The sequence below is a fragment of the Eulemur rufifrons genome, chromosome 7, assembly GCF_041146395.1.
Source record: "Eulemur rufifrons isolate Redbay chromosome 7, OSU_ERuf_1, whole genome shotgun sequence".
In the NCBI taxonomy this organism is placed as follows: Eukaryota; Metazoa; Chordata; class Mammalia; order Primates; family Lemuridae; genus Eulemur; species Eulemur rufifrons.
Genome location: NC_090989.1, coordinates 274,631,668 through 274,647,306, shown reverse-complemented (window position 1 = coordinate 274,647,306; position 15,639 = coordinate 274,631,668). Strand labels below are relative to the sequence as shown.

The window sequence follows — 15,639 nt, the reverse complement described above, 5'->3', positions numbered from 1 at the left end:
CAAGACTGGGGACAGGGCCTAAATGAAAAGGAGGCTCCTGAGATGAGGAGCAGGCAGTACTAAGCCTGCCAGTGGTCCCAGTCCCTTGGTGACATCACAGTCAAGGCAAATCCCAAGTAAAGGCCCTCTGGCAGTGTAGATATTCTCTGAGGGCCATCCACGCCAGGGGCCTGGAGCAGAATGGGGGAGGGCAAGGGGTAGGAGGAAGAGAATGAACAAGTCTGAGTGTTCCACTGGAAGGCTGGGCCTCACAAGGACAGCCTTCCGTGTGGATGGGGGCTGGGGGTGCCAATTTGCCACCCATGGGATTCACTCTGGAGTGCTGCTGGCCGCTGGTGGACTCTCATCCAAGGAGTTCTTTGGTCTTCACTGCCAGATGCCTGTCCAGCTCTGCAACTGTGTCATCGGCCATTTGGCTGATCTGCAAGAACACAAAATGAAACAGCCCGATAAATGGGTCTAGAAAAGGGTAGGGGGATAATACTCCAGAAATATGAAGAGGTTATCTGAGAAGTAGTAATAGTGGTAGCAGGCACTCTACTAAGAACTTTATATATACGTTCTTATTAATTAATTCCTAATAGCAAGCCCATGAGATAGATACTATTATCCCCATTTTGCAGATAAGAAAATTAAGGGAGTTAGATCACTTATTCAGGACATACAGCTGGCAAGTAGCAATATTTAATCCACAGTAGTCTGATTTCACAACCCAAAACTCTTACCTATTATCCATACAAAGAAGCCAGCCTTATCTGTCCCTTAATGTGCCTCTAGAATTTCCTACACCTCAGACATCTTGCTATATAAAGCCCTCACCTCATGCAAATTGATAATAAGACTATTAAGATACCAATAGTCAAGCAGAAGAAGAAATGCCTTGAAAAAAGACGAAGTACATTTCGTCAACAAACATGGAAAATTCAACAGACACTGAAGAAATGCAAATTAAAACAATATATAATTCAGGTATCATAGTTAGCAAACTTTGATGTTGTGTAATTTAATTGTAATATTCAATGACAGTAAGCTATGGTGAAATGGATAAGCTCATATATCATTGATAAAAATTCAAACTGATGCAAATGTTCATACCATTTAAACCCAAAATCTCTCAACTAGGAAATTATCACATGAATAAGATCTAAAAACTTTTGCTATACACAAAGATATTTATCTCGGCTTAATTTTTAATAATGAAAAATCAGAAAATCTAAAGTTACAGAATGGGGAAGTAGTTGAATACATACAGTCATTAAAAATGGTTAAGACTATTTCTTATGTATAGGGTATAAATATGAATAACGGTCTAGTATATATTTCTGAAATGTCTGAATGGTTTAAACAAGCATAGACTGCTTTTATAATCAGAAAAAAATTTTTTCAATCATGGTTCAAGATATTATTTATAATATGGAAACATGCTGATGTTATCCTTGAACTAGGGAAAAAGCAGGATACAAAATTGTATATGTATGTAGTAGAAATGATCTCTAAAATATGTAAACAAAAAACCTGCATATTTTTAACAACTGGAAGGAAACTTACCAAAATATTAACAGTGGTTATCTTTTAGTAATGGGAAGACAGGCAATGTATTATTCGTGTCTATATTCATTACATCCAGCTTAGGACCTAGCACATAGCAAGTTCTTAGGAAATATTTACTATGTGAATAAAGTTTTCTGTATTTTCTTATATTATTCAAATTCTCTACAATAAACAGGTACTCTTTCTAAGAATGAAAAACAACACAATTCAGTAGGTGCTGCAGCCTTCCTCCTATGTCTAATGGGACCGAAGGCAGGAAACTTTGAAGGCAGCAGTCTGATGCCCAGCATATGTGTGCTCAGTAGCATGGTGGCTGCTTGACATCTTTATGTGCAGACCGCAGGCCTTGGCTAGGAATTAGAAACTAAATACATTTAGAGTGGAAACTAAAAAGGACTGGGAGCAATTGGTCCCAGGCAGAGGCACAGCCAGGCTCTTACCATGGCAACTGCGCACGTTTCAGCTGGAAAAGCAAAGCTCCTAGGGCTGCCAGACACTCTGGCAAAGGGGCTGGCCTCAGACTGGCAGCTTAGTCCCTCATCACTCAGCTAGCCACAAACCCTTGAGATGCTTCTGCCTCTGCAGCTGCCTGGCATGGGTGTGGCGTGGTGCCTAGCAGTGCCACGGCACCTGCAGGCTGGCAGCCTGGGACAGCCAGGAATGAAGGCTACATGCCTCCTTTGGAAAAATGGCTCTGATGCTAGTCTGCGGGCAGGGATGGGGATGGGAAGAGGGAGAGTACCTAGGGTAAGAATTTGATAATGTGGGTTCTAGGCTAAATTCTCAGTGGTGCCAAGAAGTGGGAAGTATAAAAAAAAAAAAATTCTCAGTGGAGTAAAAATATGCAAGTCATTTTCCCACTTTGAGTCTCAGTTTCCTCATCTATCAAATGAGAATACTAGTCCCTTCCTTAGAGAGTAGTTGTGAGGTTTAAACAAAATCATGAATATACAAGCACATTTTAAACTGGTTATTTGCTACACAAATACTGGTTGTGTTACTATGATTTTTACTATTGCTTCCTGATTTCTTATCCAATTAATCAATCAATGAAAATATTTACTTTTTACCATAATATAGGCACAAAGTACCCTTGAAGACAGTCTGCCTGCAAATTTATCTTTTCCATAATCATCAGACTTCTTAAAATATCGATGATTAACACCACCACTACCAACAACGGATTCTACTTACTGAGTACTTACTGCACGCCAGACACTTGACTAAAATTTTACATGCATTACTGCACATAATCCTTATAACACATGAATACTATTAGCTCTCTTTAACATATTATAGACATTAATTTTACCTGATTAATGAACATTGATTTTACCTGTTTTGTCCTCTGTTACGTCATTCAAATCCAACTACCTCACATAACCTCTATTAAGCAGGTAGAACAGGTAGTATCCCCATTTTACAGAGGAGTAAACTAAGGCACAGAATGCTAACTCATCTGCCCAAGGTCAAGTCAGTGGTGTTGCTGAGCCAAGAACTCACCACTCTGATGGCCAGTGTGATGCTATTTTCTTTGTGGCGGTCCACAGCGCTGGCCTAGTCCTTCCTCATTCCAGGCATGCTGTTACAATCATTAACGTCACAAGGTTGAAGAGAGGAGTAGGATAAATACATAGGGTGAACAATTACTGAGGACCAGCAACCATATGACCCACTTTTAAGTATGTTGCATTATTTGGTCTTCATATCAATGCTGTGAGACAAGCACTACTGCTCACTTTACAGATGGAGAAAACAGAGGCTCAGGAAGGTGAAGCCTTAACAGCTAAGATGCAGAAGAGCTAGGATTTTAATCTAGGACTGTCTGACTCCAAAGCAAGAGCCCTTTCCATTATAATATGCTGCCTCACAAAGAGTATAACATCATCATCAACATCATCATTGTCACCATCATCACATTTGCTACTTACAAGTTCAGGAAAATGAAAGGCAGGGACAGAAAAAGGCGGATGGCAGGAGCACAGAGTACACCTCTGGGGCAGGCCTGCGTATGCGTCATCGTTCCCAAGGCCTGGCTCGGAACACCCACTGCCTCACTCAGTTGGTGGGGAGCCCTCCCTTCCTTCAACTCCACCAGCACCGAGCTCCCCCCATTTCAGAGCAGCTCTGTTTCTCAGAGAAAGGCAGCAGTGAAAGGATCTTGGCCAGAGTCACTGATGGCTTCTGCCAAGTGCTTTAATGTTCAGCAGGCCCATTTACAGCAAACTAAAGTGAAGGTGAAACAGCAGGCTGGCAGATGTCAGAGTCCTAAGTGGGAAGACACTAGTATTTCTTTAGCAGAGCTGGCCTGGACTTGGGGTTGGGAAGCTGGGGGGTTGTTGAGGGAATTTGGGGGTCAAACATGATTGCAGGGATAGGACCTACAAACGAATCATTTCATTCTTATATACCAAAGATGAAAGAAATATTTTTATAATAAAGTTTTTAAAAGTCTGACCTCGGCCGGGCGCGGTGGCTCACGCCTGTAATCCTAGCACTCTGGGAGGCCGAGGTGGGCGGATCGTTTGAGCTCAGGAGTTCGAGACCAGCCTGAGCAAGAGCGAGACCCCATCTCTACTAAAAATAGAAAGAAATTATATGGACAGCTAAAAAATATATATATATAGAAAAAATTAGCCGGGCATGGTGGTGCATGCCTGTAGTCCCAGCTACTCGGGAGGCTGAGACAGTAGGATCGCTTGAGCCCAGGAGTTTGAGGTTGCTGTGAGCTAGGCTGACGCCACGGCACTCACTCTAGCCTGGGCAACAGAGTGAGACTCTGTCTCAAAAAAAAAAAAAAAAAAAGTCTGACCTCAAAAAATTTTTGGAAAATAAAACAAGAAAATCTTGGCTGGTCCAATGGTAGTGGGTTATCAGAACTTATTAACATTAGTGTTACTAAAGTTGGTATATAACCCCCCACTGCTAAATTTGACTGCCTTAAAAATAAAATCAAAATTGTTCATAATCCCCTCACCTGAAATGACCACCTTTAATATATTTTGATGTGCATAAGCTGCCAACCCTATGTACATGTAATGTTTCTTTATAAAAATGAAATGACAATACTATTGTATAACCTCTTTAAGAAAAATTCCAAAAAAATTTACCATGTCTATAAAATATTTTTATAACTGTCTTTCTATATAGATTCCAATGAATATAAAACAATTTATTTTCCCACTGTCAGAAATGAGACAGTGTTCCAGTTTTCTACTATTACACCTAATACATCAATGAACATCCCTATAGATAAGATTCTGGACAATTTGTTTTGGATAAATTCCTAAGTCACTGAATCAGAAATGTATGGATTTTGATACATATTGCCATATTATACTCCAGAAAGGCTCTATAAATTTATACAAAGAAGAACTTAATCTTTTTACAGAATGTGGTAATAAAAGCAATAGTTTCAAGATAAGCAACATTTTAAGCTCACATTAAAAATTATAGCTTCAAGTGTTAGGGGTCATAAAAGGCAAACATTTTTTAAAAAACACACACATTCTAAAAACCCTGCAAGTGATTTAGGCAGTACATAGCAAGAACCTTAAAAATGAATTCCCTTTGTGCAGTAATTCCACACTTGGGACTCCTATCCTAAGGAAATCATCTCAACAAAGATTCATATATAAAGATATTCACTGCAACCTTACTTATAATAACAAAAAAAGTTTAAATAAACCAAATGTCCAAAAAGAGGGCTTATGAAAGTGAATTATGGGTATAACCACAACACGGACTATTTAGAAGCCTTTAGAAATGGCTGTTTACAAAGTTTTTCAAGGCACGAGAAAATGCTAATGCCTTTAATGACAAACAGAAAATTAAAAGCTGAATACAAAATTGTATATATACTATACGTTCTCAATCATGTTAAAGCTATATAGTTAAAAAAAAAAAAAAAAGAAAGAAGAAATATTCCAAAATGTTAAGAGCAGTTGCCTCTGTGATGTAGGATTATTGGGTGAATTTTTCCCCATTTTTTTAAACAGTCTTTTGTACTCTACATTTTCTACAATGGGCATACATTACTTTGATAATGAGGAACAAAAAGTAAATAAATTGTTAAAAACTGTTTGACGAGCAACAATCAGCTATAGCCTTGTTTATATTAAAAAAAAAAAAAGCAAAAAACACACACTAAAAACTCCAGTTTGGTACTTTCTGACAGGGAAAAAGAACAAAATGAAGTGTATACAAGGCTGTCCCCTGAATATTTTCCTGCCCAAACTTTTAACCACATGACAGTAGATGAAGTTATTAACAATAATGGTAAGAATTAACATTTAAATGTTATCTTCAATAAAGATTTTTGCACTGGAAAGATATCTATGATATACTACATGATATATAGTATGATTTTTCTTCTTGTAATATACACATGCTTAAAGAGATAACTTGAAGGTCTGCGCTAAAATGTTAATGGTCATCTCTAAGTGATGAGATTTCAATGACTTTCTTCATTCCTTTTTAAACATGCATTAGTTTAGTATCAGAAAAACTTAAGCTATTTTCACTTTGAAAAAGTAATAATAATCAACAGGATGAAGAACTGAAGAAAAAAATCTAATCTGAAGAGGATGGTGAAAAGCCACTGCTAATGAGTGAAGCCTTCCAGCAAGGACTTTGTCAAGAGTGCTGGTTATCTGATCATTCTTCCTTTTTCAAGGAGTGGTGGGCTCTGGTCCCTGAGGCAGATGCCCTGACTTGCTGAGTGAGGAGTGCCTGGCAGGCCCTAGAGGTCCCGGGCTTACCACCAGGAAGTAATGAAAGGCAAACTGTCAACTGTAGAGAGGAAATCCCCTAGGAGACAGACAAGGAGCTGGCCCAGCTGGAGCCAGGGCCCAGACTATTACGAGGCCTGATCAGTGCTCAGCAAAGTCCAGCCCAATCTACGAACTTCTCTTAGCTGATGCAGGGAAAGAGGAGGGCAGAAAGATGGCAAGAGGGGAGGTGCCAGGTATGCAAATGGTGCTTTTTAAGCATCCCAGGGAAAACCCTTCAAGGTAGAAATTACCAATCCCTTTTCACAGAACAGTCAGACTCTAAGGAGTCAAATAAGTTCCCCAAGGTCAAAGAACATGAAGTACAAAATTATCTTTTTCTAACTCTGGTGCCATTACAGGGGTGTATTATAAGGTTTCTAGGTCATTATCTTCCACATTTGCGTTTGTAGAATTACCTGGGGAGCTTTTTAAAAATAAGACATTCCTAGGCAGACCTACTGAATCAGAAAATGCAGGAACAGGACCCAGGAATCCACCTAAAATTCTCCCCAGGTGATTGCTGTGGCCGGCCTATAATTAGCATTCTAACTGTTGGTCCAGAAGAAGGGGAACAGCTAGTCAATTTATGGCCTCCTCGAGGGGTTCCCTAGTGGCTCTCCTTGCCTCTCACTCCTTCACTCCCCATCCTGCCTACACTCCTATTCAATCTTCCTAAAATAATGCTTTCATTGTGGACAAATAGGCTTTGGGAACTATCAAGCCCTTTATATTACATTAAATATTACTAATTATATCCCCTAAATACTGGTAAATTCATCTTCCTATTTCATTTCCCACTGGTACTACGCAGGTTCAGGCCATCAACACTTACTGGCTGGATTTCTGCAGCAGTCTCCCTGGTCTCCCTGCCTCCAGTCTTGCCCGCTACAATCCGTTTTCTACCTGGCTACTAGAGTCATCTTTCATAAATACAGATGTGATCTTCCCATTGTCTGGAAAAAAATCTTTCAAGAGCATTACTGTATGAGAATCACCTGAGATGCATTTAAAAATGCAGCTTCCTGGGCTGGGCATGGTGGCTCACGCCTGTAATCCTAGCACTTTGGGAAGCTGAGGCAGAGGATTGCTTGAGATCAGGAGTTCTAGACCAGCCTGAGCAAGAGCAAGACTCCAGCTCTACTAAAAATAGAAAAATTAGCCAGACATTGTGGTTCATGCGTATAGTCCCAGCTACCCAGGAGGCTGAAGAAAGAGGATGGCTTGAGCCCAGCAGTTTGAGGTTGCAATGAGCTACAATAATGCCGCTGCACTCTACCCAGGACACAGAAAGACTCTGTCTCAAAAAAAATATAGTTTCCTAGTCCCCAATCCAGATTCACTGACTCCCTCTCTGTGAATGAAGCCCTAGATACCTGTATTTTTATAAGCTTCCAAGTGATTATGGTACTGTGGTAGATTAGATATTGTTCAGCAAATATTCACTCCCTCCCCCAGACCTCCATGAACATATTTACTCCTTCCCTACACCAATGATACTGGGCTTGGCCTGTGTGACTTGCTTTGGCCAACGGGATGCGACAACAGCAGGTGCTTAAAATGTGCTCAAGTGGTTGGGCTCATGCTTTTGGCACCTGCTGTTACCATGAAAATATGCTCCGGGAAACCTGCTGACTTCCAAAGACTGAGAGATATATAAAGCAGATTTGAACCCAGTCCAAGATCTGGAGCCACTGAGCCCACTGAGACCAGTCTAGAACAGCTATACCCCAGCCAGCCCACAGAAATGAGAATAAGAAATAATGCTTTGATATTGTAAATCATTGGGTTTGGAGGTAGTTTGTTATGTAGCATTATTGTGGCCATAGATGATTAATATACATGCATAACCAATGTGGGAACTTCCGGATATGTTAAAGTTCAAACTCCTCAACCTGGGATAGATACAAGACCTTCTATGATCTGGCCACTCTGTTTTCTCTATTTATTCCCTAATGTCAACCTAGATTCAAGCCCCAATAATCTAACTGAACAACATTCTTTTATATCACTGTACCTTTGCCCATGTGGTTAATCCTTTCTCCCTTGTCTCTACTCCAATAGCTCCTTTAAGAGTTGTTTAAGTGCCACTATGCAGCACACTGAAAACAGAGGGGAGAGCATTGGCATATAGGCTCTGAAATCAGTCTGCCTGTGTCGATCCCATTCCTACCATCTATCAGCAGTGTGACTTTGGGCAAGTTATTTAACTTCTTTGAACCTCAGTTTCCTCACTACCTCCCTTACACAGTTTTGTAGAGATGCGGATAAATGAAGTAATATAAAGTGTTCAGCACAAAGCCTGGTACATAGTAAAAGGTCAATAGTATCTCATCCTCCTCCATGGATCCTTCCCAGTTTCCAGCACACAGCTAGGCCTAGAATAGATATGCAAGTTGATGCTGATCATGTGAATAAAAGACTTAGGGCTACTCTGCTTTAACTGTCCTCACTTCAGACATGAGCAAATGATTCCATGCGTCAGATACACAGACACTACTACATCTGTTGACAATAGTACCTGTTTCTCTATGAGCCTAATGGTGTCCTCTGAGGTCTTGTCCTTTGACTTCTTCAGCTTATTCATCGCATTGGTGCGAACCTTCCTTAAAGAGTCTTTGGCCTTGTTGGTGTGCTGTTTGGCCAGTTTCACCAGCATTTCCCTGTGCTCCCTGGTTACTCTGATAAGAGAAAAAAACACATGCAACAAAATCATTCTATTTGTTGTTAACTGTCAGTCAAGAATTTAACATCACTCTGTTTACCAGTTCAGCAGTGTGTAACTTTGCTCTCTGTCAGCTGATCTTCATAGTCCTGACACATGCCATGGGCACGCTCGAGGTCAAGAAGAATGCCTGGCAAGTTAGGCTAGGAGAGCCCCAGTCAGACTATTGTTTAAAAGCATGAGCCAGGGCGTCTAGGCCAACCTGGGCTCAAATTCCATGCCCCTTATGAGAAGCAAAACTGACTTCCTCTCCTAAGAGTTCCTGTCTGTCTAATGGGGATTGTATCAGCACCTGTCTTAAGGGGTGATATAAAGATTAAATGAGATGATGCATGTAAATCATTTAGCACTGACCTTGGCACATTTTAAGTGCTCAAAAAAAGGAATCAATGATTAGCTATCACTCTACCTCTTTCTCACCCATCTCTAAATCACTCAACATAAAATAAGTAGCAAGCTTCAGAATCTTCACAATTATTATAACAAATGACTTGTTAATCATCTCAAAACTGGCCAGGACACAACATGAGTCCCAACATAACATGTGAGAACCACTATACCAGTTAACTTCCATAAGGTACCCACGAGAGTGTCTAGCACATTATAAATGCCTAATAAGTGTCAGTTAACGACCTCATCATTAACAACAATGAACATATCCAGGGCCTACAATAAACCCCTGGGATATGCACTTTATACACTGATCCTCACAACCATATGAAGCAGCTATTATGATTTCTATTTTATATTTAATCATCACAAAAACCCACTAAAGTAGCCCAGCATGTTTGCTCTGCCTTCCTTTCTTCGTCATATACAAACTGAGTTATTACCTACAAAACCTGTATTGGGTGCTGAGGGTAATATGATGAACATGACAGACCTCTGTCTGGCTCATAAGAGACAAGACACATTTGCAATAGGGTGTCAGAAGTGCTGTGGTAAGGGAAGTCGGGAAGTATGAGGTGCCACAGGAATGCAGAAGACGCTCAGCATACTTACTGGGAACTGTCCGAGTTTCAGGTGGGTGCAGTAAGGGGAGACTTTCCTGAAGAAATGATATCTAAAATGTCATAGTCCTTAGGTCTGTTCACTAGCATTCTGGTTCTCATCCTTCCAGGCACATAGTAGGAATACATTTCCCCACCCCTTCTGAAGTCAGGCTAATAATTCATGTTGGCCAATGAAATGTGAGCAGAAGTGATGGGTGTCGCCTCAGGACAGAAGCTTTAAGAGGCGATGCGTGCTCTACCACATTTGTTTCCCTTGGCCACAGTACAAGTTGAGATAGAGCTTCCATCAGCCTGGGTCCCAGAGTGACTATGATAAGCAGCGCCCACCACGCAGCATGAGTAAGAACTAAACTTCTCTTATTATAAGCCTCACAGGTTTTGTGATTGCTTGTTACTGCAGCACAACCCCTCCTATCTTGACTAATATATTATATCACACTAGGACCTGAAGAGTTTAAGTGCAAGTTGCCAGTACTGGCACAGCAAGGGGGAATTTCTAGAAGGAAAGAGCATGCATAAAGGCTTTAAGCTGCAGAGCCCATGTTTCATTTGAGGAATTGGCGAGAGTACAGATAACAAAGGGAGTGACAAGAAAAGAGGCTGGGAAGCGATTTCATGGAGAGTCTTATAAGATTATGAACTCCATTTTACAGATGAGGAAAATGAAGCCCAAAGAAGTTTGGTATCTTATACAAAGTCAAACCCAGTCAAACCTAGGCTAGGCTGTCTCAAAAGCCAGCCTTATCTCAGATGACAAAATTCCTCCACCTCCAGGTCCTGAAATGGACATGCTCATGCTTCCTGACCCTCAAATCAATGTGGTTCTTGCCAAGGAAGGAAAATCCCAAATTCTGGGTATATGTTCAGTGTGGAATAGTAATGAGCAGCTGTTTAAGATTTAGTAGCATCTACCTGATGTATCTTCTCTGATGACAAAAAAAAAAAAATTAAAAATTTTTGAGAAAAGATAAGCTCTGAAGCGAACAGTTGTGTTATAAATAAATCCTTCTGGATTCAGCTACTTGAAGGTATTCTCAAAATAAAAATGACCCCAATTATTACCATTATTAAGCTCCTCTATGCCAGCTGAGTACTTTAAGTATATTACCTCATTGATCCTCACAACTCTTCAAAGTAGAGCGAATATCTCTGTTTCCAATGAAGAAACTGAGGCTCACAGATGTTAAGTGACTTGCCCACGGGCTTGAGTGACAGAACTGGGATTCAAATCCAGGTCTTGCTGGCCTGTATTCTTTCTACTACTCCGTGCTGCCTACCCCTTGTAATCTATTTCAAATAAATCATGCACTGCTGCCATTATTTCTGCTTCCAAGTAGAAAGCTTTTCAAAGCTAGTAATATGAAGCTTGGGACTGAAAAGGACAAAACCACCATGTCAGGAGTTTAGGGATTTGGATCAGATCTTGTTACTTTTATGGTTTTTAATTCATTGAACAAAAATCATGCTGACATGTTTAGGTCTCTTTTTTGTTCTGCCAAAGCATATGTCAGTATAAGGAAGGAACAGGAAAATTAAAACTTGATCCACTGATTCAAAAAACTTAATCCTGCTGAAATACTAAGAGGGGCAGAAAATAAATGAATCTAAGTCTGTAAGAAACCTCTTAAACTTCTCCAAATAAACCTTATTGAAATAATTCAATCTTGTATTTCATATGTAATTTGAAATAGGTATTCCACTGTTTAGAAAACCCTTAATAAAAGAAAAAACTTTAACCAACTTTTCTTTTCACATTGTTATATATATATTTTTTCTTATTTCGGCATATTGTGGGGGTACAAAAGTTTAGGTTATGTATATTGCGCTTGCCCCCCCACCCCCCTATTATATTTTAAATGGAGGAAAAAAACATACATTTTAAAAAATATAAAATGGAACTCAAAAAAATCTTAAGTATAAAAGGCTGTATAAAGAAATCATAAAATACATAATTTGGCCTTAGTAAAATGAATTATTTTGTATGTATTAATGCAAAAGTGACATTACTATACTATTAACACCAGTTTTTACATATAACAGTGTCCAATTATTATTGACATTGCCAAGAGTATTTCCGTTTCAGGATGCAGATACAGAGGCAATAACCAAAAAGATACTACAAGGCAATGGAGAGGGGAGTGCAGTGGTGGGGGAGGGGATGCTGGGCAGAGCAAGGGCTGAGAGGAAGAAGGGTACGTGTGTGCTGGTTCAGGGTGTTGAGCTGAAAGGTATCTAAAATGCAGGATCAGAAGCAGTCAGGGTGATAGCAAGGCACTGGTATGAAGTCCGACCAGTTTAATTCCTACAACTATCACTCAAAAGTTGACTATCCTTGGGCAAGCTACTTAGTATCTCTGAGCCTCAGTTTCCTTATCTCTAAAATGAAGATAAAAAAGACACCTTAGGCCGGGCGCGGTGGCTCACGCCTGTAATCCTAGCACTCTGGGAGGCCGAGGCGGGTGGATCGCTCAAGGTCAGGAGTTTGAGACCAGCCTGAGCAAGAGTGAGACCCCGTCTCTACTAAAAATAGAAAGAAATTATCTGGCCAACTAAAAATATAAAAATTAGCCGGGCATGGTGGCGCATGCCTGTAGTCCCAGCTACTCGGGAGGCTGAGGCAGTAGGATCGCTTAAGCCCAGGAGTTTGAGGTTGCTGTGAGCGAGGCTGATGCCACGGCACTCACTCTAGCCAGGGCAACAAAGTGACACTCTGTCTCAAAAAAAAAAAAAAAAAAAAAAAAAGACACCTTACAGGGTGACTGGGAGAAGCACACATAACAGATATAAAGTATTAATAAAGAGAGCAGCATATAGTAGCCTTAAACAAATGATAGTGTTTATGAATGTTTTAATCAAACACACTTAATTATTTCCTCATGAAAGAATGAGGGCGTCTGTTTCAGAAAGAAACATATTGTATTGTGGAAATATTTTCATTCCTTTCCAAACCAGTGATTAATACATCTGATCATCTCCACCTCACATTCATGGGGTTCTGTGAGTGTACAGTGGAGTTTACATTCCAGGCTTCTGAACTCAGCCGGCTGGTTCTGAGCACCCACTCTAACTTGGTATGCATTTGCTCATCAAGCCCTGGTTGAGCCCCGCCCCTGTGCTCTGTGCCAGATCCTGGGCCAGGCTGAGGAGCTCCAGGGAGGAGGCAGGCCTGGTCCAACTTTTCCAGAGGCTCAGTCAAGTGGTGGGGACAAACCTGTCAGCTCCTACTTAGGGTATGACTGCTGCTAGGACAGAGGGATGGACCTGCTGTGGGAGGAGAGTGCAGAAAATACAACTTTTCTGCCTTGAGATTTGGAAACTGCCTTGGAGATACACAGTAACTTGTTAGTTACAGAAGACAGATGGAAAAAACCATGATTCTCTGTCCGGGAGAAGCATGGTAGGAGTGGTAATGGTGGGAGAGTATTAGGCTGAAAAGGGTACATTGGGGTCAAACATATTCTGCAGGCCTGGACTTTTCAAATTCTTTTTTAGCCACAAAACCCTAGCTTCAAAAAAAACCAAGGCAGAGGCTCCGTTTATAAAACAGATAAAAAGAGACTACTCCAGTTGGTGTGGGGAAGAGCATTGGCGCAGGGGTGGTGCTCTATCTCAGGCTTCAAAGCTCAGCTCCACCCCTACTTCTGGGCCTGCCACTTTACAGCCTGAGTGACCTTAAGCAAGTTATTTAAACTCTCTGAGCCCTGGTCTTCTTATCTGGAAATAGAAATTAAAAAAAAAAAAAATAGCACCTCCCTTTCAGAGTTACTGTGAGACTTAGAAGAGATAATACATGGAAAGCATCCAGTATAAAGCCTGGTAGAGAATAAGCACTCAGAAAATGTAAGCTGACTTTCTTCTTGTTATTCATGTTCTAGGAACCCCTGAAGCATATTCGAATAATGAAGAGTTTATTCATGAAAGTTTTCATCAACATAAATGACAGGGCAAAGATCTAAGCTACAGCAAGATGACTTTTTGAGATCTGACTAGTAATTTTTAACATCTCACATACATTTTAAAATCCAAATGCTCCCAGAATATAGCCCTAAAATGTTCTCTTTTCAGGATTCACTCATTCATTTGATTCATAGCTTCATTCAATAGTTATTTCTGGGCACCTATTATATGTCAGGCACTATGGCAGAAAGAAGGAAGATAATATCAAATACATGAATTTACAGTCTGGCAAGGAAGGCAGTCATTAAACAAACACATGCCAAATTAATCAATAAATTATAGTTGTCATAAACACTATAAAGACATATAAAGTTCTATGAAAATAATTAACAGGGTATGGGAGTAAGACCAACCTTTTCTTTGGGACTCCAGGAACTAAATGTGGAGATATCTCTTTTTCCCCAGGTAAGAAGGATACAGCTACTGAAGGATCCAAAAAGGCTAGAGTACAGAAAGTAGAGGGTGAAGACTATCCCAAATGAGAAAGCTGGGGAGGTTGGCAAGGGCAAGACTATGCAGGCCCTTCTATGTCATATTGAGTCTAAACAAAATATGGAATAAACATAATAGAATATTATTCAGCCTTAAAAAGGGATGAAATTCTGATACATGCTATCATATGGGTGAATATTAAAAACATTATGCTAAGTGAAATAAGCCAGACTCAAAAAGATAAATATTGTATTAATATGATTCCAATTAGATGAGGTTCTTAGAGTTGTCAAATTCATAGAGACAGAAAGTAGAACAGTGGTCACCAGGAGCTGGGGAAAGAGGATTGAAGTGGGGAGTTGTTGAATGGGTATAAAGAGAGTTTCAGTTTTGCAGGATGAAAAGCATTTTGGAGATTAGTTGCATAACAATGTCAATGTACTTAATGCAACTGAACTGTACACTTAAATATGACTAAATGATAAATTTTTTCATGTATATTTTATCACAATTTTTAAAAAGTGAAAAAAAAAAGAATTCTAGTAGACTGTCCTAAGAACAACATGGAACCACAGAAGAGTTTGGAGGGAGAGCAGAGGAACTTGATCATATTCGTATTTTGTGTAGACAGCAATGTACAAACCAGATTTAAGCACATGGCAAGAGTCTGCCCAGAAGCCTCTAGGCAGGTAAATGGGAAGCTCAGGACCCACCCTGTTGCAGCTTCTTGGCTGGTGAGGAAGCCTTTTCCGCTAGGGTCAGAGAGCCTCCCAGCATAAGGCAGGGGTTTTGGCTTAGCTGGCAGGGTCACACTTTATACAAACTCTGCCAGGCAGATCTTCCAGTAACATCCTGGATGGGGGCCTTCCTGCAAAATTCCTTGAGCATGTTCCCATGAACAATGAGCAGAGGGCATGCCCCACTGGTAACTCACACAACAGAGCATCCCACTGACTGATATGATACTTCCTATTGTTTCAATGAGAATGGGACAAATGTACAAAGCTATACACCAGGTGCATATGAGAGGAAGCTATGCTCAGCTCAAGCAATGATAGCAAAAAACAATTATAATGCAACAGACATTCCACTTCTTTGGTCACTTAGAGGGGGCTTTAAAATGTGGAAAGGACATGCTTTTAAAAAGCCAAGAAGACCTGATTGCTGGAATCCCAGCTTGGCCACTTGTTAG

The 15,639-nt window shown here is 40.3% G+C and overlaps 1 protein-coding gene across 2 annotated transcripts in view; it reads right to left on the bottom strand.

Moving 5' to 3' along the window:
* Nucleotides 1–260: 260 nt before the first annotated feature.
* MRRF (mitochondrial ribosome recycling factor) overlaps nucleotides 261–15,639 on the bottom strand; it is a 52,881-nt gene continuing 37,502 nt past the window's right edge. For both annotated transcript variants that reach the window (XM_069476748.1, XM_069476749.1), the window contains 2 exons: nucleotides 8,842–9,001; nucleotides 261–421 (listed from right to left, as the gene is read on the bottom strand). In XM_069476748.1, the coding sequence (XP_069332849.1) occupies nucleotides 344–421; nucleotides 8,842–9,001 (238 nt within the window). In that variant the 3' untranslated portion in view covers nucleotides 261–343. The remainder of the gene's footprint in view (nucleotides 422–8,841; nucleotides 9,002–15,639) is intronic.